This window comes from Gambusia affinis, linkage group LG13, assembly GCF_019740435.1.
Source record: "Gambusia affinis linkage group LG13, SWU_Gaff_1.0, whole genome shotgun sequence".
Taxonomy (NCBI): Eukaryota; Metazoa; Chordata; class Actinopteri; order Cyprinodontiformes; family Poeciliidae; genus Gambusia; species Gambusia affinis.
In genome coordinates this window covers 14,014,976-14,036,738 of record NC_057880.1, presented here as the reverse complement: position 1 = coordinate 14,036,738, position 21,763 = coordinate 14,014,976, and the positions used below count along the sequence as shown (strand labels likewise).

Here is a 21,763-nt window from a genome sequence, read left to right as displayed (position 1 = left end):
GTCACACTTTTATTTCGAAATTGTGAAAAAGATCAATAATTTTCTATTGTAGGTTTGCGTATCGGCAGAATTAAATTAAAATTTGCGTTCATAACACTATGGAGAGACCTTTGTCGCCAAGTATAAACCGTTTTTTTTGTGTTGTTGTTGTTTTGTTTTTTTTTTTTTTTTTTTTTGGGGGGGGGGGGGGGTGGCTCACGTAAGTCGTTCCCCCCAAGAAATTTTGTATTTCATCACATTATTATTGATTATATTCTTTCGTTAGATCGCTCAAGTCAAACTGGAGCGGCGCGGCTTCCGTAGAGCGGATTGAAGCGTCGCACGGGCAGATCGTTTCTACAAGTCAAGATGGCGACATCGGAGCCGGTAAGACAGACGAGACACAAATGAAAATAACCGAATGATGCGCGCGGAGAGGCTCGTTGAGCCCCCGCTTTAGTAGTTGGATTTAATTTCTGAAGTTTCCACGCTGAATGTGACGCTTGTATTTAGGGTAATTGATAATGTTTCGCATTAATAATATCGGCGTGGATTAGCGTTAGCATGCAGTGCAATGTGCCTGACTTTGTCGGTAAGGAGGGACTGATTGACTGAGCGTCGTTCATTCATTCTTCACCCAGTGGTTTGCTTGCTGTAACTCGACATTAGACTGAAATTACAGTGGTGGTCATGGCGGGAACATTTTTATTTTGCTCCCTTTAATTTATTGATGCAGTTTATGACGCTAAAAACACGTGTGTGTCGAGCTTCTAACTAGCCTAGCACGCCTGCTAAAACTAATGCTAGCAACTCTTAGTTGTGAAGTGAGCCAAGGTTTTATATTTTTCTGGCACTTATTACGACATTTATTGAATTTGTTTGATCTGTAGGTGTTATAAACGTTAATTTGGTGACTCACGTTCAAATGTGTCTTTCAAAAATACAGCTTGAAATGTATTATAATGTTGTCAGTGTAGGGCCTATGAATGGCAGAAGTCTTCCATAATCCAGATATTAAAACCTTGCAGATGTCTCAAGTTTCTGCCTTTTAAAAAAAAAATAATTTAACTGATGTTTAAAATATCATCAAAATGTCTTTGTCCTGCTATTATCTCTCTGCGTCCCTCCAGCAGCAGCAGCCACAGTATGTTTCTGAGTTTATCATTGACATAAATTTTTAACTGGAGTTTATGCTAATGCATATCCATGGTTTCAGCCTTGGTTCTGATGTGTCAAGTGGACATGTTCATGGCGCTGTCTGTGGTGCTGTAGAAACGAGATGTAGATGTTTACTTAAAGCTAACATCCACTATCTAATCTATCTTTCTAATTTTGAATGTAGCCGGTTTTTACTGTTTCTCTCATATAACTACTAATCTTTTTCAATTTTACTAGTACACTTGATGTCTTAAGATATTGAAGTCATGAGAATAACAGTTTATCAACCGCTTACTGTAGTTTCCTACAGGGATAGAAGTAAACATAAACTTTAATGATCTGGTACACTTTAGATTAGTACCCTTACTAATACTTTTATTCTTCCTTTTTTAATATTGCAAAATTAACATCGACACAGTCCGTCTGTCCGTTCTGTTTTGCAACATCTTGGGCGCTCTGTCGTGTGAAATCTGTGGGACTGTTGAACATTCAGAACCACGTTTCAAATCACGTGATGAGTCTCTTGGTCCTGTGAGGTTTGACAGTGACAATGGGCAAAACATCAAATCTCTAAAAGAAGGTCATAATGCCGATGGTGATCAAATCATGTAAATGCACTTGCAGCTCAGTCTGTGCTGATTTGGATTCACAAACCCCCCATTTTGTTGAACGCAGATAGTGGGTTAGTCATTCATCTGGAATGAATTATTTAATTTGTGGGGAGGATGGGGTGTTGTCTTTATTGGTATCTGTATAGCTTGTCTCTGCCCTCCGAGGGTTTTCTATTCTGTGTGAAGGACGACACGAAAGTGAAATTCAGATTTTACACAATCTGATTATGGTTAAGAAATACTCTTGTACAACAGAGAATCAGAAGCCAAATGTGCTTTGAGAAGCTTGGTTAGTCATCTCATGGTTTCATGTTGGACATCTAGACTAGGTGACTGATTAAGGTGGCAGAATTTAAAGGCGGAATTGATATCAAAAATAGTATTAGCAAGTTTTACTCACTTTTTGTAGCTCTGATTAAAAATGTGTTGGTGCCTTTCTTGTTTGCAAAACTAGGATTCATTCAGATTAATGTATTCTGCTTCCTCTGCAGCTGTATGATATGTTTGTGTGTTTATCTCTTTAGAAAGCAGCTGAAACTGAAGATCAACAGGCTGATGGTCAGGTTGTTGCAAATCCTGAGCAGTATATCAAACATCCATTGCAGAACAGGTGAGAATCAAAAACACTGAGTTGAATAGGCGAATGTTCGAAAAAGATTTTGAAAATCAAACTGTGACTGTTCTACTGAGATCATTTCATGTTCAAATGGATACATTTCTTCCTTATTTAACTGAGTTGGTTAATTAACTGCATCCTTCTTGATGAACATTGCAAAAACATTTGCTGAATGTTACAGAGCAAACAGCAACGCAAGAGTAAAACTTTCCTGTTTCTGTGGTGGGACTAAACACATTGTGTCTTTTAGTAATTCAAGCTTCAGGAACGTGGACCTGTTTGCAATTTCTTTCATCTTGTTCTATTTTTTTGTCCCTTTAATACACTTTTAAATCACACAATGAAGTTTAGCGACACTTTTTCAACATAAGGAGACATAGTAATCTCTTTAAATTTCAGTGTGGCTACATGATTTTCTTACACGGTACTACTTGAAACTACCAGCTGCTTGAAAATATGAAAAACATATTTTGCTTCTGAAAATGTGTTTTTTGGGGGAAGTAAAAGAACATGCAAATATAGGTGCAGTTAAATAAGCCTTAAAAGAAATAAAAAATAAAAAAAACTATAGATTTGTGAAATACAAAGTGGAGAAAATCAAAATGCGGATTTTCTGGCATTGAAGAAAATCTGCTCTGTATTGTTCAGACTGTCATAAAGAGATCAGGTACAGGTTGCATTAAGGCAAAACAATCTGAATTGGGTTATTTCAGGTTGGAGTACAAATGTAGCCAAAGTGACATCAGGCAACATCTATAACTATGGAGTAGTTTTTTTGTTTTAAGTATCGAAAATACTGCCAAACTATGACATGACCTTTCTTGTTTGTTTTTTTTTTAGCTGTGTTTTATCCACAATTTCCTTTTTTTTTTTTTTTTTCTTTTTTTTGTTTTTTTTTTTTTTTTTAAATGAGATATGGTGGCAAACCCTGAAACAGCTACTGTGCAAGTTACTCAACAGGTTGTTGCTAGGTAACATAGGTAACGACAAGTGACTCAACAGGTTGTTGCTAGGTAACAGCAAGTGTTGAGTCACAGGTTGTATGTGACTCAACAGCAAGTGTTGAGTCACTTGCTGTTACCTAGCAACAACCTGTTGAGTCACTTGCTGTTACCTAGCAACAACCTGTTGAGTCACGTGTTGTTACCTAGCAACAACCTGTTGAGTCACTTGCTGTTACCTAGCAACAACCTGTTGAGTCACGTGTTGTTACCTAGCAACAACCTGTTGAGTCACTTGTTGTTACCTAGCAACAACCTGTTGAGTCATGTGTTGTTACCTAGCAACAACCTGTTGAGTCACTTGTTACCTAGCAACAACCTGTTGAGTCACTTGTTGTTACCTAGCAACAACCTGTTGAGTCACTTGTTGTGACCAAGAGTGAGTGTATGAGTTAGTTGATGGCACTCACTTTGCTTAGCTAGCTGGGAAAGCTAGCTAAGGTTGAGTGGCTAAAGCAGGGGTCACCAACATGGTATGTATATATCTATAGCTATCTATAGATATAGATATATAGATATCTATGTAGATCTATATCCATATAGATATAGATCTATGCAGATCTATATCTATAGATATATAGATATATAATTAGATTCTTGATTCATATGGGTTGTTGCTATGTTGTACAGAGTTTTTGTGCAACGTGCCCCTTTTTTAAATTTGAGCCCCTGCCCCTCCATAGGTCTCTGCACGTCCCTGATATAAGGAGTATGTGCTAAAAAGAAACACATTAAGAATGTGAACTAGATAAGTTCATATTCTTTGTATCTCTGTCAGTGAGTGAGACACAGAGGTAAAATTAAAAGACACCAATTAACCTAATCACTTTTTTCCTCAAGATAGGACAAACCGGAGTACCCGGAGAAAACCTATCCATTTAGTTTTGTACAGGTTAGTACAAGTCATTGATGAATTAATGTAAAGTTGATTAGATTAAAACGGAAAATTTGGGCATTATGGTTATGCCCAAATTGCAAGAATAAATAAGTCTAAGCGGACATCATTAGTTAATGATTTGAATTGTCCATCCATCTTCTTTTGCTTCTCCATCCGCTTCAGATCACAAGTAAGTAAGGAGGCACTGATTCCTTCTCCCCAGCCTCTTGGTCCAGGAGTTCCCAGATCAGCTGCCTTTAACCTCTTAATGAGGGAACTTTTCTGTTCTCATTGTGGCGCTCTACCTGGTTGCCCGCTGTCTTTTCTTTGCTTGGTTTCCCGGAGAAATTGCTTTCTGCCTGCTGATGTATATGATAACAATTCGGGCTTCCTGGTGCTGGGGGGGATTGGCTTTACTTGATTTGACTTTTCTTGTGTTTTGAGCTTGTCTTCTTTAAAATCTGGCTCTAACCTACCTTGACCCAGAGGCAAAGTTCTTTGACGAGCTGACTTTTCAGCAATGAGTGGTAGAAATTTGATTTGTTCAGTTTCTGTTTCAACTTTGCTGTCACTTTTAGGTGTTTCCACAGGAGTATCATTTTCTACCTTAGCCTCTTTGCTCTTTAAATTCTCGTGTTCCAGCTTCTCATTGTAGTACTTCATTTTCCACTTATCAATTTCTTTGGTGAATACTTTAGTCTGCTCTTGATCTCTCTGCCTGGTTTCAGTTAGTGCCTGTATCTGGCCATTTAAGGATTGAATTTCTTCTTTCAGCTTTCTCCAGTCTGAGTCTGTACGGTCAAAACTTTTTTTTGCATTCACGGCTGCTAGCTGTCGTTGTAAGGCTGAGAGCTCGGAGTGGCTCTCAGCCTGTTTCTTCAAGAGTTTACACATCTCGCAATCTTTTTTCATCAGATGCTTTACTAACCTCCTGCGTCTCAGTTTTTCATCAATTAACACAGGTTCACAAAACTTCAGCTTTGCTATAAACTCTTGTTTAGTTTTAACTCTAACATCCTCTGCTGGAGATTGTGGAAGTTTCTTTAGAAGATTTTTCTTTTCCACCGCTGCCTTGTCCAGCTGATTTTCCATATCGTCTATTTTGCCCTGAAGACGACTGGACCAATCTTTCAGCTGTTTAATCTCCTTATTCATAAGGCCGATATCATTCATCTTTTGGGCTAGCTCAAACTCAAGTCTTTTCACTTCATTTTGAAGCTTGTCAATTGTTGCCTGGTCTGTTGTGCTTCGATACACCACTGCGTTTTTTTCTCCCAAAACTCTTTCAAGCTGCCGTTTTGATTCCCACTTGAGGTTTTTGAAAGAGGTCTGAAGCTCTCTGACTTTCTTTTGGTAGTTTTTATTCTCAGTCCTCAAGTGATTCCTGTGGGCACTCCACTCCTTCATCTCTCGTTTTAACTTTGGGATAGTCTGACTTTTCAGGATTTTGTTTTGATTGAGAACCGAGTCTCGCTGTTCAGTGAGAGAAACAATACCCTTTTTCAGACCCCCAATTTCTTCCTGAGCTGCTTTCAACTCTTTTTCTAAATCATCTTCCCTTCTTAGCATTCCACCTATTTTTTTCATCCTTTGTAACCAGTCCAGAACCACAAAAGCCAGTTCACCTCTAGTCATTTGTTTGATTTCGTCTTCATTCAGCAAATGAGGTGTAACTACCGACATTTTGACTGTCTGATAATGGAAAGCTACGATGAAAAATGCAATGTAAAATCCGAAATGGTAAAACCAATGTCCGAGCTGCTACTTGACGTCTGCAAGTTTGATTCAAATGCTGTACATTCGAAGCATCTGTCCCTTATGAGTCCCTGAGGGACAGAAGCCTTGTCCTTTATGACATCATAACACTTTGACATCATCAGATTACATTAGCGGAGTAATGTCATGTATGCTATGTTGCCAAGCAACAGCAAAGCCAGCTCACTTTCCACCATATTCCTGGGAGGCTTACTGTGTGGAACCATTGGGTGTTGCTCCCTCCACAGCCTGAGCCTCCATAAAAGGGAAGCTGGAAGGGTGGTGGCCAAGTGTCAATGTCCTGTGTGTGTGACCAGGTGTGTGTTGGGCCCACGCTGTTTGCTGGCTGTGGCAGGTTTGGAGGAAAACTGTTTTAAATTGATCCTCTTAATAAGTTTGTCCTGATGTGGTGTTTTTATACAGGGGTGCATTATTATTAACGTTCCGGTGGTAGTGTTACTTGGGCGTGTGGTTATTCGACGCCGCGGGTAGGCTTATAAATTTGTCTCTTTTTATCAGACTGAATTATATGTTTTTGTTTTTTATATTGCTTTTATTTGGTATGGCTGCACCAGATCTACTAAACCAAGTGATACAGTGTATTTTTTTTTTACCAATATATTTTTTATTAAGGTTTTTCACTTTGGAAATACAAGCATGTAATTATCTGAACAGGTTCTCTTTGTAGTTATTACATGACGGTAATTATTTTTACTCAACTCGGAGAAATAAAAATCAAAGACATAAAGGAAAAAGAAAAAAGGGGGGAAAAAAGAGAGAATAAAGAAAAACAACAAAAAAAACACAGCTTCTCAAAAACTGGGGTATTCACGCAAATTACAAATGGGTCAGATATGAATGTACACATCTATACAACATGGCACACCACAGGTTCCGGCAAATCAGAACTCAAACAAACCCTCTGTCAAGTCTAAGTCCTTCATAAAATTAATGAAGGGCCCCCAAATCCTCTCGAAAAGATACCGTTTGGATTTCCTAATATATGTTTTTCTTTCTAGCGGAAAATTAGACGACATCTGTTTTAACCACTGCATGGCTCTAGGTCTATAGATAGTTTTCTAAGCCAAAGCGATAATTTTTTTTGCAGCTAATGAGCTTATATCTATAAAAGTACGTTCTGATTTGCTAAAGTTATGTTCCCCAGGGTATAAAGCTAACAGGAATAATTTAGGATCCAGGGAAACTTGCTTTAAGATCATTTTTTTCAATTATATCTTTCACCTCTGTCCAAAATGCTTTGATTTGTCTGCATTCCCACATGCAGTGTATTAGAGTCCCTTTAGAATTACGTTTTACACAAAGATCTGGGATGTTATTATTGTATTTATTTAAATGCACAGGCGTAACATAGATACGCTTTAGACATTTAAATTGTAGAATTCTAAGACGGCTGTTTATGGACATTGTGTGAGTTTTAATGCAAGCCCTTTCCCAACCCTGTTCACTGATATTTGATGATAGTTCCAAATTCCAGTTCATAAGCTTATCATTTTTCTCAACTGAATCCATTAAATAAAATTCAATAACATTGTCAATCTCTATAAATGAATCCAATAGGTTTAGATCTATGGTCTGTTACAATTAAACCATTTCTAGGGGACCCTGAATTTCTGGAGGCCCCTGCCAGCAGCTACTGAGTTTTCTTTGCCTTGATAACCCACTCTTACAATTCTTACAGAAGTCAAACAATTATAGAGTTAACCCCTTTGAGCTTTTATAATCTATAAATCAGTCTGCAGCCAAGTTGTAGAGGTTAAGTAGATATTGGGGCTTATTTAGTAAAATAGCAGCAAATTTGCTTATTTCATAACGTCATAACCAGCGACCTTCTCTCCTCTGGTCTGTTTAACAGCTACAGTCTCAGATCAACTCAGTCCTCCAGGACTGTCAGCAGCAGAAACAACAACTTTATACCTATCAAGGAAAATATACTACATTTCCTTTGCATTGTCCCCACATGATGGCAGTGATATAGTAGGATACAATTAAATTCTTGATTAATAGGGGTTGTTGCTATGTTGTACGGTGTTTTCAGATCTTGTTCAATGTGACTTTTTTTTAACTTTGAGCCCCTGCCCCTCCAAAGGTCTCTGCACGGCCCTGGCCCAGCCTTACTACACAGTATGACTGGGTTTTACGCTGCTGATGGCTGGGTTTAATGGAACAGCTGTAGGTGTTGGGGCCACTGAGTTCGCCTGGTGTCCCCTGTCTGCCCTCGGCCCTCTCCCGGCCGGCCCCGCCCCTCCTGGGAACATATGAAAGAATAAATGCTCCCATTGTACACAAAGGCTGCGTTTCTAGTGCTGCCGATGGTTTTCTGTGTCGATGTGTGCTTTTGTGAAAAGCCGTTGTTTCTGCTGTGCACTGAGGTCAAACAATATGAAGTATAAAGCTCTTTAGACCAATTTGGCTCATAATATTAGATAAGAGGTATTTCCTTTGTGAGAGAAGCAATAAATTGCCATGTGAACCTAAAATTGCTTCCTTTTTCAGATGGGCCCTGTGGTATTTCAAAAATGACAAGAGCAAAAGCTGGACGGAGAACTTGCGTCTCATTTCCAAGTTTGACACAGTTGAAGACTTTTGGGCGTAAGTTTCGTTTTTATGAAATGATACAATCTCCTGCAAATACAATGTGGAATTATTCATGTTTATTTCAATAATGTACTTTGAACTGTTTCTGAATATTACAAATATACTATTGAATATTTCCGTAATAATATATTTTTCATGCTGAATATATGAAACCTTCCATCAAAATGCAAACACATACAAACCAGCAGGGCTGTTTTAAAGTCTTTATTTGGCTCCCGTGTCTGCAGGATGTTGCTGATCATTTTACTGTGATTTAAAGCCAAAGAGGCTTGATATTTATGTTTGGATTTTGCTGAGTTTTGTTGTTTGGTGTTAAAAATTCTTCTGATCTTTGTTGCAGATTATATAACCACATACAGCAACCAAGCAAACTTGGCTTTGGTTGTGATTATTGCTTGTTTAAGGTAAATCTACTTCTTCTTTTTCCTTTTTGTTCATTTGTATGAATACTTGGTGGCCACAATCTGACATTTCTTCCTTGTTATCATCTGATAATGTTTTATTTCTCTGAATATGTTGAAATTGGTATTATTTCACTTCCACAGTCTGGTTTTCATACATACTGAAATCAGCTTTTTCAAATTAGAGACTGTTCTCTTGAGTTTAAGAATATATGCAATGGACAAAATATGAATGCATCCGAAAGAAACACACTGTAGTATCTAATATAATTGTAATTATCTGTGCCAGGATGGGATTAAGCCAATGTGGGAAGATGATCGGAATAAGCTTGGGGGTCGATGGCTGATGACCCTCAACAAACAACAGAGGCATAACGACCTGGACCGCTACTGGATGGAAACGGTACCGCCGCTGTTTTCTCCTCAAAAACGATTCCCTGTCATCTTATAGGACGATTTGTTTGGGAAAAGGTGAATTGACCCACGTTGTCATGCTGAACCTTACAGCTCCTGTGTTTAGTTGGTGAGTCATTTGATGAGGCAAGTGAAGAGGTATGTGGAGCAGTGGTGAACGTCAGACCTAAAGGCGACAAAATATCCATCTGGACAAGCAACTGCCAAAACAGGGAAGCCATCATGACGATAGGGTAAGAAAGAAAGTCACACCATTATGCAGGACTGTGCAAAAATATTCCTACCCTTTGGACTTGTTCACGTTTTCTGACATTACAACCTCAAACCTCTGTCTTTTTTGATGTTTTATGTCACAGAACATCACAATTATTGTGATGTGGAAGAAACTGATCCTTGGGTCTCAAATCTTTATTAAATAAAATTTCGAAAAGTTGATGGAATATAATTATATCACACCTTATGTTGGTCTAACATAAAATCTCAGTGAAGCCCATTGAAAGTTGTATTTCTATGCGACCGGTGTTATAGTGCTGGATTCCTACGACCATTAGGTGGTGACTGTGAGTTTCTTTTCCTTGTCTCTCTACAGGCAACTTTACAAAGAGCGTTTGAACATCCCTATAAAAGCCATGATTGGCTACCAGTCACATGACGACACGTCCAGTAAGAGCGGCTCCACCACCAAGAACATGTACTCTGTTTGAAAACCCTTCCCCTTGTTTCAACTTGCTGTAGATTTAAACAATTACCAGTCTGCATCATCACATTAACTTTTTGAGTTGTCAACTACTATAGTGTATTTTCCTTTTATTGCAAACAAATATTGTTTATAGTGTGTACAGTCTGAGCTTCCCCCTCAACAGAAGGAGTTATTAGAACCAGGCTGGCTGGAGAGTCTGCTTCAAGATGTCTTAAACGAGCAGAAGAACATAAACCCCCTTAACTTTTTAAGGCCTTGTGTTTTCCTCATGCTGAATTCTCCTCTAAAAAGTGTTTCTTCTCCCACGAGAAAAATTCTAGACACATTTTTGTTTCACAGAACAAGTTTTAAGGGCAGTTTTTAACTTGATTTACTCAAAGCATGAGGGTGGACTTGTAGGTGCATCAGCATGATGCACCTAAAAGCTTCCCAAAGTTCGGAAAAGCTATGGTTGCACTCCAAAGTGGAAGGTTTGGATTTTAAGGTCATTTGTTACTTCAGCCACGCTGGATTTGTGGAATATTGCTTGTAGTACTTCTTGTTTTGTTTTCTTCCAGTTACATTTATTTATAATGTATGGATTGCAGTTACTTAGTTACAACAATGAAACTTGTTTTATTTTTCTTTGGTTACAGTTTATAGTGAGGACTGCTGCATAGATGACATTTTTTCCCGTGTACCATACAGTAATATTGCTGACAGAAGGTGTGCTTTTCACTGTTCTCTTCCTAACAGCAACTGTAGATTATGTTGCACTCCTCAATTGATGCGAAAGAAAGATGATATTCATTGTGAAATGACTTTGCTCATAATGTATCTTTATTATCTGTAATTCCAGGATGTATATTACCTTCTTTCAAGTAAAGGTCAAGTGCTTTGCATTAAACCACAATATTGTTGTCACTTTTGTGAAGAGTTTGAGTTTTCAGTGATTCAGCATTAAACCCAATCTAACAAAATAGGATTAATTTGCTTCTGAACAACTGCAACGAGTGCTAAAGCCTTACAATAAATTGTTTACCACAGTATTTACCCTACTCTGTAAAGTCAGTCTTGAAACACCTGATGAGATATAATCAGGTAATGTTATGGAAAGGACACAGACAACACCCTCTGTAAAGGAGGTGATGAGGTTTGTGTGTTTTTAGTGAGAAGGAATCGCATGAGTCTTTGTTCAAAAACGTCACTCAGTTTTAATTGTCTAGTCAAACTGGATCTTTGGTAGTTACAGGAACTCCGCCCTTCGATCCAAGAGCATCATAGTCTAACCTGTCTATCAGCACAACACATGTAATGACTTCTTAATTCTATTAAAGTGCCTAAACGTCATGCCTGTACCGAGCTACAAGAGAAAATGTGTTTGTTGGTACACTCTGTCCACATTCTAAAGGTTATTGCACTAAAAAACACACACTCGGGCTTAAACCGTTTCATCAAAGCCAGATGACTTTGGTAAATTATTTCTGGTGAATACAGTTTACACAGCTGTGAAAAATTATTCACAACTCTGTTCACATTTTGCTATGGTACAACCACAAATTTTAACGGGTTTTATTAGGGTTTTATGTGATAGACCAACAGAAAGTACTTCATAATTGAGAAGTGGAAGGAAACTGACAGAAGGTTTGCAAATTTGTGGCAAAGTGTGACATTTGTGTTCAGGCATTCTCACTTTTATTCCCTACATAAAATCCAGAGCAAGCAATTACCTCTGAAAGTCTCCCAGTTAGTAGAGTCCATCTGTGTGAAAGTCATTCTCATTATAACTAAAACCGGCTCTGTGAAAGCTTTCGAGGTTTGTCAGAGAACATTAGTGAAGACCAAGCAACACAGCAGACGGATCAGGGAGAGAAGTGATGAATCTCATGCTTGAAAATGGAACAGATATTGCACAACTTTAAATTCACAAAAATATGCCAATCCATCTAAAGTTTGGCAAGGAGAGCGTTAATTAGTCACACAGATACAGCTAAAGTGGCATGATTTGATCAACACATAGTTAAAGGTTAGAACGGTCCAGTCCAAATCAAAACTTACATTCAAAGAACAATCTGTGGCAAGATTTTAAATTTCTTATCAATCCAATCTGACTGAGCTCGAGCAATATCGCACCGGAGAATGGGTCGAAATTTGAATTTGTAGACGTGGAAACATCGTAGAGACGTACCACCAGTGTTGTGGTTGTAAATGCAGTGAAAGATTGTTCTACAAAGTGCTGGCTCAGTGCTTATGAATACCTTCGCACACTGCACGTTTCAGATGTGCTTTGTATTGGCGTATCTTATAAAATCCCACAAAAAAAAAAAAGAAAGGTTTATAGTTAATGCGACAAAAAAATTATTAAAAGTTCCAGAGAGTGAATGATTTTGACAGGCCCTGTACCATCCAAGTATGTGATTTGTTCTGTTGCTGTTAAAGTGGGAGAGTTTTAATAAATACATTACCTAAGAAACAGAAATGCCCAATTTAAAGAAAAATTTTTCAAGTAACAGTTGAGATGATGAAACAAAAGTAAACGCAATCCAATCTGAAACGATAAAATAACATAAAACGCTATTGAACCTTCAGCCAGGGTCCAGCCACTGCGGTCACTGATGTCTTACAAAGTCTTTAACTATTTGTGTTTTCCTGCTGGGACCTGGCCGCCTTACATCAGGACATGGGCAATATCAAGGGCTTTTCCTCCTCGCGTTTGGTCAGCAGGTTTGAAATCATGAAGGACGAGAAGAAGAAAAACTCCACTGCGTAAGTGAGCTCAAACATCTGCAGGTTGACACTGAGGGTCCACTCGAAAACTGCAGACAGGAGGTTGTAAAAGTACTCTTCCTGGACGAAAAAAATGGTATCTGCAGGTTGTTGAGTTAAGGATCTGAAGGACAAAGTCAGATGATCACTGGAAAGATTATTTATGACTGAATTGATCAACGAATAAATCTCTCTCATTTTTTTTTTTTTTTTTTTTTTTTTTTTTTTTTTTTACTTTTTATTCACTCCCTCGCTGAATTGCCTGGGGAAGGTTTCGTGCTTCCTTCTTGTGTCGTGCAAGCTGCTGTAGTCAGTCCCACTTAGTAAACACAGTTGCAGCGCAGATCTGTAAAGAACTTTGAGGCTATAACTTAGGTCTGACTGCTATATTCTGCCTTCAGATATAGTTTGAAATCATCAAGTGAAATTATTGCATAATCGTGCAAATGATAAGCTTTTTTTTTTTTTTACTAAACAAAGCCGATGTGGCATCAGACTCTCCAAAAGGATACAGCAGACAGTCACAGTGAACTGAACCACTGCGAAGAAGACGCGCAGAGGGAAGAGGAACCTTTCGAACCCGGTCAGAACACACTTCCCCGTCAGGGCGCAGAGCAGGATGGTGTAGAAACAGGCACACGAGAAGCTGACGGCAGCTCCGAGGTAGTGCAGGAGAGTTACATCACCTGGCTGTGGAGAGCAGTAACAGGTTTTTCCATTATGAAAACAGAGACACATTCTTCTTTAATTGCAGTTAGCTACTAATTCTCTACTAATGGTATTAGTGAATTATTTTTTTTCCCTTCTTGCTGTTCACCTCAGTCTTTTCCTCATGATTGGAAAAGATTTAAAAAGAAGGCATGTGATTGGCTCGTTTAATGCTCCTGACGGTAACAGGTTTTCAATACATAAGTCTGGATTCAAAAATAAAACACTGGTTTATGTGCATCATTATAAGCTGTGTAAGAGATTAAAATATGCCTCCTGTGCTGGAAATCTTTAAAGAGTGCACAAAGCAAATAGTGACCTGCCTTTATTTGTTCTTTCAACACACGTGTGAACTGAAACAGTTTCACTTTAATATAAGGCTAGTATTCATAAGATAAAATCTTTTTTGTACAATTCATCCTTCTGCATAGCAGCCCCAGGGGGGTTTCTGCTCACTTTTACACTGCTAAATACTTGTAGGACGTAAAGCACTGCTTACATTGCAGTTTCCAGCAGCAAAGGCCCCGGCGGCTGCCACCAGTCCAAAGGCTAATGCCATTTTGCTCAGCATGGAATGGCACATGTGTTTCTCCATTATGTGGGCATGATGGAATACGGTGAACAGCACAACTGAAGACGAAAACAGGATTAGCATGACACATATTGGAACATGCACCATACCACCTTACAAAGTATTCATACCCCTTTGACTTATTTGTTTTTTGTATCGTGTTGGGTTTTTATGTGAACCATTAAGTAGTCCATAACCTCAAAAGTGTCACGTGTATTTCTATTCATTTCTTTTCAATTAGATGCACCTAATAAAACACACGGAGAGTACCAGAAATCTTTGAGAATCACCTAGTTATTAAATATATTATATATGTGTATCATTTAATCTCAGTTTAAATCCAGCTGCTGTGTGAAGGCCTCTGAGGTTTGTTAGAGAACATTAGCAAAGAAACAGCAAAAAGAAAGACAAAAGATAAGATATAGAGTTAGTTTAGGTTATAAAACAATATCTCAAACTCTGAGTGTCTCAGTCAGCTCTACTTAAGGCAGCATCTGAAAACTGATCAAGGGTTTCACAGTTGCAAACCTTCAACATATGGCTGTCCACTTCCACTGACAAGACAAGCAAGGAGAGCATTTGCTATCCATAAATTTGGTCTTTGTGTTAAATGGAAAAGAAAATGGCCATTCTCAAGAGAAATAGAAAATACGGTTACACGCAAACATGTAGGAGGCAGTAGACAATTTGGTCAGATGAGAAATAAAGTTAAACTTTCTGCAAACATTGTGTCCGAAAATTAAGAAATAAATACAGAAAAGCTGGTCAGAACTGATGTAAGAAGCTAAATACAGAGAAATGCCAGAAGAAAACCTGTTAGAAATGGCAAAAACTCTGAGGCAGAGGCTCGCCTCCCAGCAATACAATGACTCTAAACATACGGCCAACATAATCATACATAAAGCATAGAAATGCTTTAGGTCAACGCACGTTCTTGTGTTACAATGATCCAGTCAAAGTCCAGAATTAAATCCCTTTTTGGCAAAGCTTGAAAACCGACATTCACTTAATCTGACAGCCTTGAGCTAAATTTCAAAAAAGAATAGGCAAAAATTTAAATTTCTAGATGTGTGAAGCTAATACAGATTCACTAAAGTACTTGCTGCTGTAATTAGGCTGTTTTAGAAAGTTGTGAAAAATGAATGTATGAAAAATGTCATGGGATGTGAATACTTTTTAAGGCATGTGAAGCACAGGCATTTTGCTGTTACACTGAACTCACATAGAAAGGTTCCCGCGTTCATTGTTGCTGTAAACAGCGAGCTTTCTGGAGCAAAGGTGCCACTTCCACTGGAATAAAAAATCATGTTTTATTATTTAGGATAATGATTCAAGCCTTGGGAAGACAAAATAAGACATTAAGTCTCCTGACTTTTCACCTTATTGTAGGAACAAAGCAGCATCCTTTGGTCTCGTTCCCTCGACAAACATTTTTGCCACTCCTACAATAGAAACCGAGAACATATTAGTTAAGATTTAAAAAAAAAAAAAAGTTAAAATACAAATGATACTCAACTCACCAATTGCTGAGTGAACACACATGATTGTTGGAGTAGGCCATGCCATATCTGAAAAAAAATGCATAAGTGATACATGTAGTTATATAACATCATGGTTGAATTCCAGCTATAATTGGATTTAATAGTTAAATTACTGCCAAGCAGGTTTTGTAGAGGTTTCATTAAATCACAAGCATCTTCTTATTTCTTTTGTATCAAATTCAGACTTATTAAACCATTTATTCAGTCTATGAAAACTTTAAACCAGAGTAAATTAGCAAAATATTGTAGCAGTAAATATATTTTACTGCTAAAACTGAACCGAAAGAAAGACATAATAGGGGGGGAACCACTCTGCCACAACTGACTTTTACAGTTTAATTATTATCAGTATGACTAACAAGGAAACATCTCTGGGTTTTTCTTGCTCATCCACTGAGCACACCCTGGCACCTTAAACAAGCCAGGTCACATATTTTCATCTCACCATGTCAAGGATACATGGAACTCAGAGCTGACTAAATTTGTGCCTTTGTATTGTGTTTTGTCTGATTTAGGCAACTTTTTAAAGATTATACGGTACCTCATCTGCACAGAATAATTACAGGGTTATCTGTTATAAATATCAGTCATTCAATGTGTTTTTATTTTTCCTATCCAAGAATATATAATCTGTTTTGTTGTCCTGGTAACCATGACGTGGTTTTGACATGCTGCCTTTTGTGGAATCTGTCATTTTATTAGCAGAAAGCTGATCAGAAGGTGGAAAACAAACAAAACTGTTGTAAACTTGCCATCTAATGCCAGTACACACAGAGCAGCAGAGACAGATAGCTGTAAAAATGAAATGTTGCCTTTTAACCAGGATGTAAAGACATTAGAGACATTGTCAATAAAGACTTACATGCTCCATGTTCCAATGAAGGACACCAGTGTTAGTGAGATGGGAAGGATGATCCAGAGCCCCATGTCTCGGGGTTAAGGAAGAAGAATGATATTAAAAACTAGGATTCCTGATGTCTTCAACACACTTGGTGTCAGACCTCTTTAGAAGTTTGTGGATTCTTCATGGAGCCAGCAATAAATCCCAGGTAAAAAATGTATCACAAAACCTAGGTGGTAAATAAATGTAATGCTCCTTTTTTAATAAGCTGTAGCTCTAGTGTTGTTAAACTAAGTCCTCCAAAATCAAGAGCACAGAGCTGCTTTATATGAGCCTCCTTCTGTTTGTCTCTGCCACTCCTCTGAAGCACCACCTTATTCTGAGAGAAGAGCGTTGGGAAACACTGGGTTGGCCTTCTTTCTTCAACCACATAGTTTGTATTATTTCAAAGACTCTCTGTAGGCTTTGTCATGTGGAAAGATTTTTATTGTTACAAATGTATGAAAGTTTGGTACGTGAACACCAGCTTAGGATTGTGCCACAAAATACTAAACTTCCTCAACTTTTTCTGTAAATCAGTGATAAAAAAAAGAAAGTGAACAACTTTCCCTTTGAATTTGATTTGGTATTGAACACATATCTATCTATCTATCTATCTATCTATCTATCTATCTATCTATCTATCTATCTATCTATCTATCTATCTATCTATCTATCTATCTATCTATCTATCTATCTATCTATCTATCTATCTATCTATCTATCTATCTATCTATCTATCTATCTATCTATCTATCTATCTATCTATCTATCTATCTATCTATCTATCTATCTATCTATCTATAGATAGATAGATAGAATTTTTTCTTCACCAATTATTATTATTATTATTATTATTATTATTATTATTATTATTATTATTATTATTATTATTATTATTATTATTATTATTATTATTATTTATTAATTATTTGATTTACGTTTACTACCCTACAGTGATTTTTAATTTAAAATAAAGCATATGGTCAGGCATGTGTGACTTGGACCAAATGGGGTCCTCAACTTCAAAACAAACAAAATGTCGGCGCACATCAGATGGGGACTTCAACGGTTATTACGGGCCCGAAACAAAGCTCTCTTCAGGTTTGACTTGTTTTATCTGTTTTTCATGGTTAAATGTGTTATTAAATGTGTTAATTATGTGTTATTTAACTGATATAACTGATATAATGAGTAACAAAGGCTTGCGTGACGCCCATCATTAGCCGCATCTTTGTACGTGTGAGATTTAGCAAGCTAACTACCTAACTACAAAGCAAACGACCGTATTGACGCGTAAATTCATTTGTGTTTTTATCAGAACTGATTTAAAAATATTTTAAGCTCTGTAATATCACTTTTTAACATTAAAGTTATATTTTCTTGACAGTCTAAAGAGTTTACGTTATCAGCTAGTAGTAAGCTAGCACAGATTGTCGGGCTTAGTATGAGCAGAATTATTTTTCTAGCCTTCATCATCATCATTATTATTAGATCTTCGAACCTTACAACTAAAGAGTAGTCGTCATGTATCCCAGCTAAAAAAAATGTATGACATGCTTTTTCACGTTTCTACCAGGCTACCAGATCCTTCACAGACCACAGTATTAAGCTTCAGGGGAGTTCAGAGTCAACCAGGGACAGGAAGTACATACGTCTCAGGTGAGATAACACAGACTCTGAACTCTCCTTCATCATCCTGTCATTCTAGTAGAAAGTGTTAGACCCTACCAAGCAGCTTGTTTTGTGACGCTTTTCAGCGAGGAATCTGTCAATCCAGACTCAAGAAACTCCAAACCCAAAAAGCTTGAAATTCCTCCCAGGGAAGCCTGTGCTTGGAAGCGGCACGCAGGACTTTCCTTCTCCGAGCTCAGCTGGATCTTCATCTTTAGCCAGGTAGTGGGTCAAGGATACTACTGTACTCTGACACACTGGTTCTAAATAGTATGCCCAAAACATATAATTAAATAGCACAATAATATAGTATTCGAGTTGAATCAGTTTTTATTCATATCACAATTAACACTTCTGATGACCAGCAACTGAATTAAATCTGTTTACTGTTAGAACACTAAAGCAATGATTGAAAAAAACTTTTTTAAAAAAGAGACAAAATACAAACAGAAATTGCACTTTTTAAAATACACTTGCATTATTTGTCAAAAGAATGCAGTATGTACACACATTAAGCAAAAATAGTAATCAGCTGCCTTTACTGTTCATTTGTTCTTCTTCTTTCTGCTGCCAAAATATCCCTGGCCTGTCCAGACATAAACTACTAAACCACTCAATGTTAGAGAAGTTTAACATTTGGTTCACCCATTTTGCTGCCATGTGTAAAGATTAAAGCAGCAGTCCAAGTAAAAACACCAGAATAGTGTTTTTCGGGGATTATTGCCAGGTCATAATTTTAATGCTGTGGCTGATTGATTATGATAATTGCTGTCCTCATTTTGACTTCTGTAAGGATCACTGCCCATTGCATTATAACCAGAGTGATATACTTCTAAAGATTAAATATTATTAGCATTTGTCTGGAGAAAACACAGCACGCTTTAGGAATGTGTGGGTTATGACTTTAACGTGATTCTATTTTTACTCGTTTGACTCCTTCAGGGACCTGTTTGAAATTGAGGGAGTGAAAAGTGTATTCTTTGGCCCTGACTTCATTACTGTCACTAAAGTAAGCACTAAATATACAGCTAATCTCAGTGAGAGTATTGTTTGTAAAGGAGGATCACACGAGATGCTTTATTTTTACTGTCAGACGGACGAGGATGTGGAGTGGACGGACATTAAGCGGCATGTTTTAGATGCTATTTCCAAGTTCTTTGAGAGTGGGGGCCCAATATCAACAGGAGCCGTGCACCGTGAAAGTAGTGAGTTTTTGTTAACAGCCATGTCCAGACTGTGGCTTGTCTGAACTCTTCGACATTTTACAATATTTTATGTTTTCTGTGGAACAGCTCTTTCTGAAGATGATGATGATATTGTATCCATGATAAAGGAGCTTCTGGACACCAGAATTAGGTACGAAACCTACCAACTTGTCACTGTCTACATGTATCTGATTCACCCATGTAGATATTGATAAGAAAAGAAGAAAAAATACATGTCACGCTGACAGTTTTCTTTCTGCTATTATGAGATAAAATTCTTAATCAGTCTGTCCTCCATGCCTCTGTTCTGACCAAATGTGTGTTATCTCTTTACCTCACAAAGACCTACAGTGCAAGAGGACGGAGGCGACGTCATCTATAAAGGCTTTGAGAACGGCACCGTAAAGTTAAAGCTGGTTGGATCCTGCACAGGATGTCCCAGCTCAACGGTTACTCTGAAAAACGGGATTCAGAACATGCTGCAGTTCTATATACCAGAAGTGGACAACGTGGAGCAGGTGTTTAACTAAATAACTTTTTCTTTTCACCTGCAATTTGGGTTTGTGCGTGAGTAAAAAGCAGTTTGTACTTTTTTTTTTTTTTTTAATAGTTGATACAATGGAACTATTTTAAAAGCTATTTTATGGGCACACAAAAAGATTTTTGTATAGATATTTTAGTAATGGCACATTCATGACTAAAAGGTTAATTTATTTCAGTGACAAAGTTAATAAAGTTAAACACATATAATTTTTTTTACTTTTAGAATGATGTTTTAAACTTTTATTTTTGTTAGATTTTCCCACTTACAGATAATTAAAACATGATATTTAAGATTGAAATATTACATCATGCCAATGGAAACGTTTTAAAAACAAAACATGGGCTTAATGAAAAGATACCTTTTAATGTCATGCATTAAGACAATAACAATAAAATAAATGACTTATGATGTGGTAGTATGTGGTTAATTCCTAATAAAATGAATTTAACCAGTGTTTTTGCCACAGAGGAAAGCAGCAGAAACGTACTGTTCAACTCAATAGGAGCAAGATATTTATCGAATTCTGTGTCTTAAAATTCTTTAATGTAGTTGAACTTAACAATAACTCTGGGACTAAAGCTGTGAAATAACTGTGATGAGCAATTAATACTTTGTTTGTCATTATATAAGTTTAAATGAGAATGTGGTTACAACAGCTGCTGAACCAACATTCATTCTTTCAATAAACAATAAAGAAATGATAAACTGCAAGTTTAAAGTCACATAAATTAAAAACAAAGCAACATACAAACCACTATCAAGAATATTTTAAAAATTATTAAAGGGTGGTTACGTTTGCTCTAAAATTTTTATCTTACAACTTTCTTATATGTTTAGGTCTTATAGTGTAAGGTAACACAGTCACAATTACATTACTAATGTTTAATCTTTTGCCTAGGTGGAAGACGAAGTGGATGAAATTAATTCGAAGGTTTTTAAAGAAGTGGAGCGTAAGCTACAAGAATAAGAACTTCAGCGACAAACAACTTGATTATGAGTTCTGTCAGAAGAGAAATATCTGTAAATGTGTGAGAAAACAGTATTTCTGTTGTTGCTCTTACTGGATGAAAAACATGCAGAGAGAAAATTATTTCCAGATTTTCTTTTGCCTCTGAACATAGATATTCTTACTGTAATTTGCATTCATATACTTTATGCCCCTGTTCCTAGACAAAGATGACATACTATATACAGAAAATGTTGTTTAGAAAATTATAGAAAAGGTTTTTTATTATTTTGCTGTGATTGTTGTAAACGTAGTGTTGTATTTATTTCTTATAAATATTGTACATTAAGAAAGAATATTTTGCTAAGATGATGATGATGATGATTTTGTGAAAGTTGATGAGAATGGTTTATTTCCTCCAAAAAAATTTGCCAGTTATTTGCATTTCCTCCTGCTTCACACATTATAAAAGAAGGTTAAACTTGGGAAATTATTACATTATTTAAACAAATGAATGGATAAAAATTATTAAATTATCTATTGTGTGATAGTCGTTTTATTATATGAAACCCCAAATGTTATTAATATACATTGTGTTCCACTTTGTAATCTTACTATATTAAATTAAAGTTTACTTTGACTGTTTTTCTGTTGTGACTATCACTCATCTCAGATGGTTTATCATGAAGAAAAATGAGCTGCATAGATTTTTAAAGAAAGCAGCAGACCAACTGCAGGGTAAAGTAATACCTATGTGACAATGAAACAGTTGATTTTGATAACATAAATGGAGTTTCCTCAGAATTTATTCAGACATGCTT

General features: G+C 37.0%; 3 protein-coding genes across 5 annotated transcripts; 2 read left to right on the top strand and 1 right to left on the bottom strand.

Annotated features, from left to right (window-relative positions):
• The first annotated feature begins 265 nt into the window (after window positions 1–265).
• Window positions 266–11,036, top strand: eif4e1c (eukaryotic translation initiation factor 4E family member 1c). 2 transcript variants are annotated; one of them, XM_044137508.1, is made up of 7 exons: window positions 266–366; window positions 2,273–2,358; window positions 8,512–8,607; window positions 8,954–9,017; window positions 9,304–9,417; window positions 9,522–9,661; window positions 10,018–11,036. In XM_044137508.1, exons 1-7 carry the CDS (start codon window positions 349–351, stop codon window positions 10,130–10,132), a joined length of 633 nt encoding a protein of 210 aa, XP_043993443.1. In that variant the 5' UTR covers window positions 266–348; the 3' UTR covers window positions 10,133–11,036. The 2 variants fall into 2 exon arrangements, with proteins under 2 accessions (XP_043993443.1, XP_043993444.1); XM_044137509.1 differs by lacking the exon at window positions 266–366 and adding an exon at window positions 504–571.
• Window positions 10,930–16,897, bottom strand: si:dkey-228d14.5 (uncharacterized protein LOC796266 homolog). Of its 2 annotated transcripts, none has more exons than XM_044137507.1 (7): window positions 16,556–16,897; window positions 15,673–15,720; window positions 15,532–15,594; window positions 15,375–15,442; window positions 14,081–14,211; window positions 13,386–13,563; window positions 10,930–12,974 (listed from the first exon to the last, which is right to left on the bottom strand). In XM_044137507.1, the coding sequence occupies exons 1-7, from the start codon at window positions 16,618–16,620 to the stop codon at window positions 12,781–12,783; spliced, it is 747 nt and encodes a 248-aa protein (XP_043993442.1). In that variant the 5' UTR covers window positions 16,621–16,897; the 3' UTR covers window positions 10,930–12,780. The 2 variants fall into 2 exon arrangements, 1 of the variants encoding a protein (XP_043993442.1); XR_006372660.1 differs by having other exon boundaries at window positions 12,832–12,997; window positions 13,109–13,563; window positions 16,556–16,872.
• Window positions 16,898–17,542: 645 nt separating this feature from the next.
• On the top strand, window positions 17,543–21,587 carry zgc:110319 (uncharacterized protein LOC796111 homolog). The gene is made up of 8 exons (XM_044137505.1): window positions 17,543–17,677; window positions 18,153–18,235; window positions 18,334–18,469; window positions 19,190–19,256; window positions 19,341–19,452; window positions 19,540–19,603; window positions 19,796–19,970; window positions 20,895–21,587. The coding sequence occupies exons 1-8, from the start codon at window positions 17,613–17,615 to the stop codon at window positions 20,961–20,963; spliced, it is 771 nt and encodes a 256-aa protein (XP_043993440.1). The 5' UTR covers window positions 17,543–17,612; the 3' UTR covers window positions 20,964–21,587.
• The last annotated feature ends 176 nt before the right edge of the window (window positions 21,588–21,763 follow it).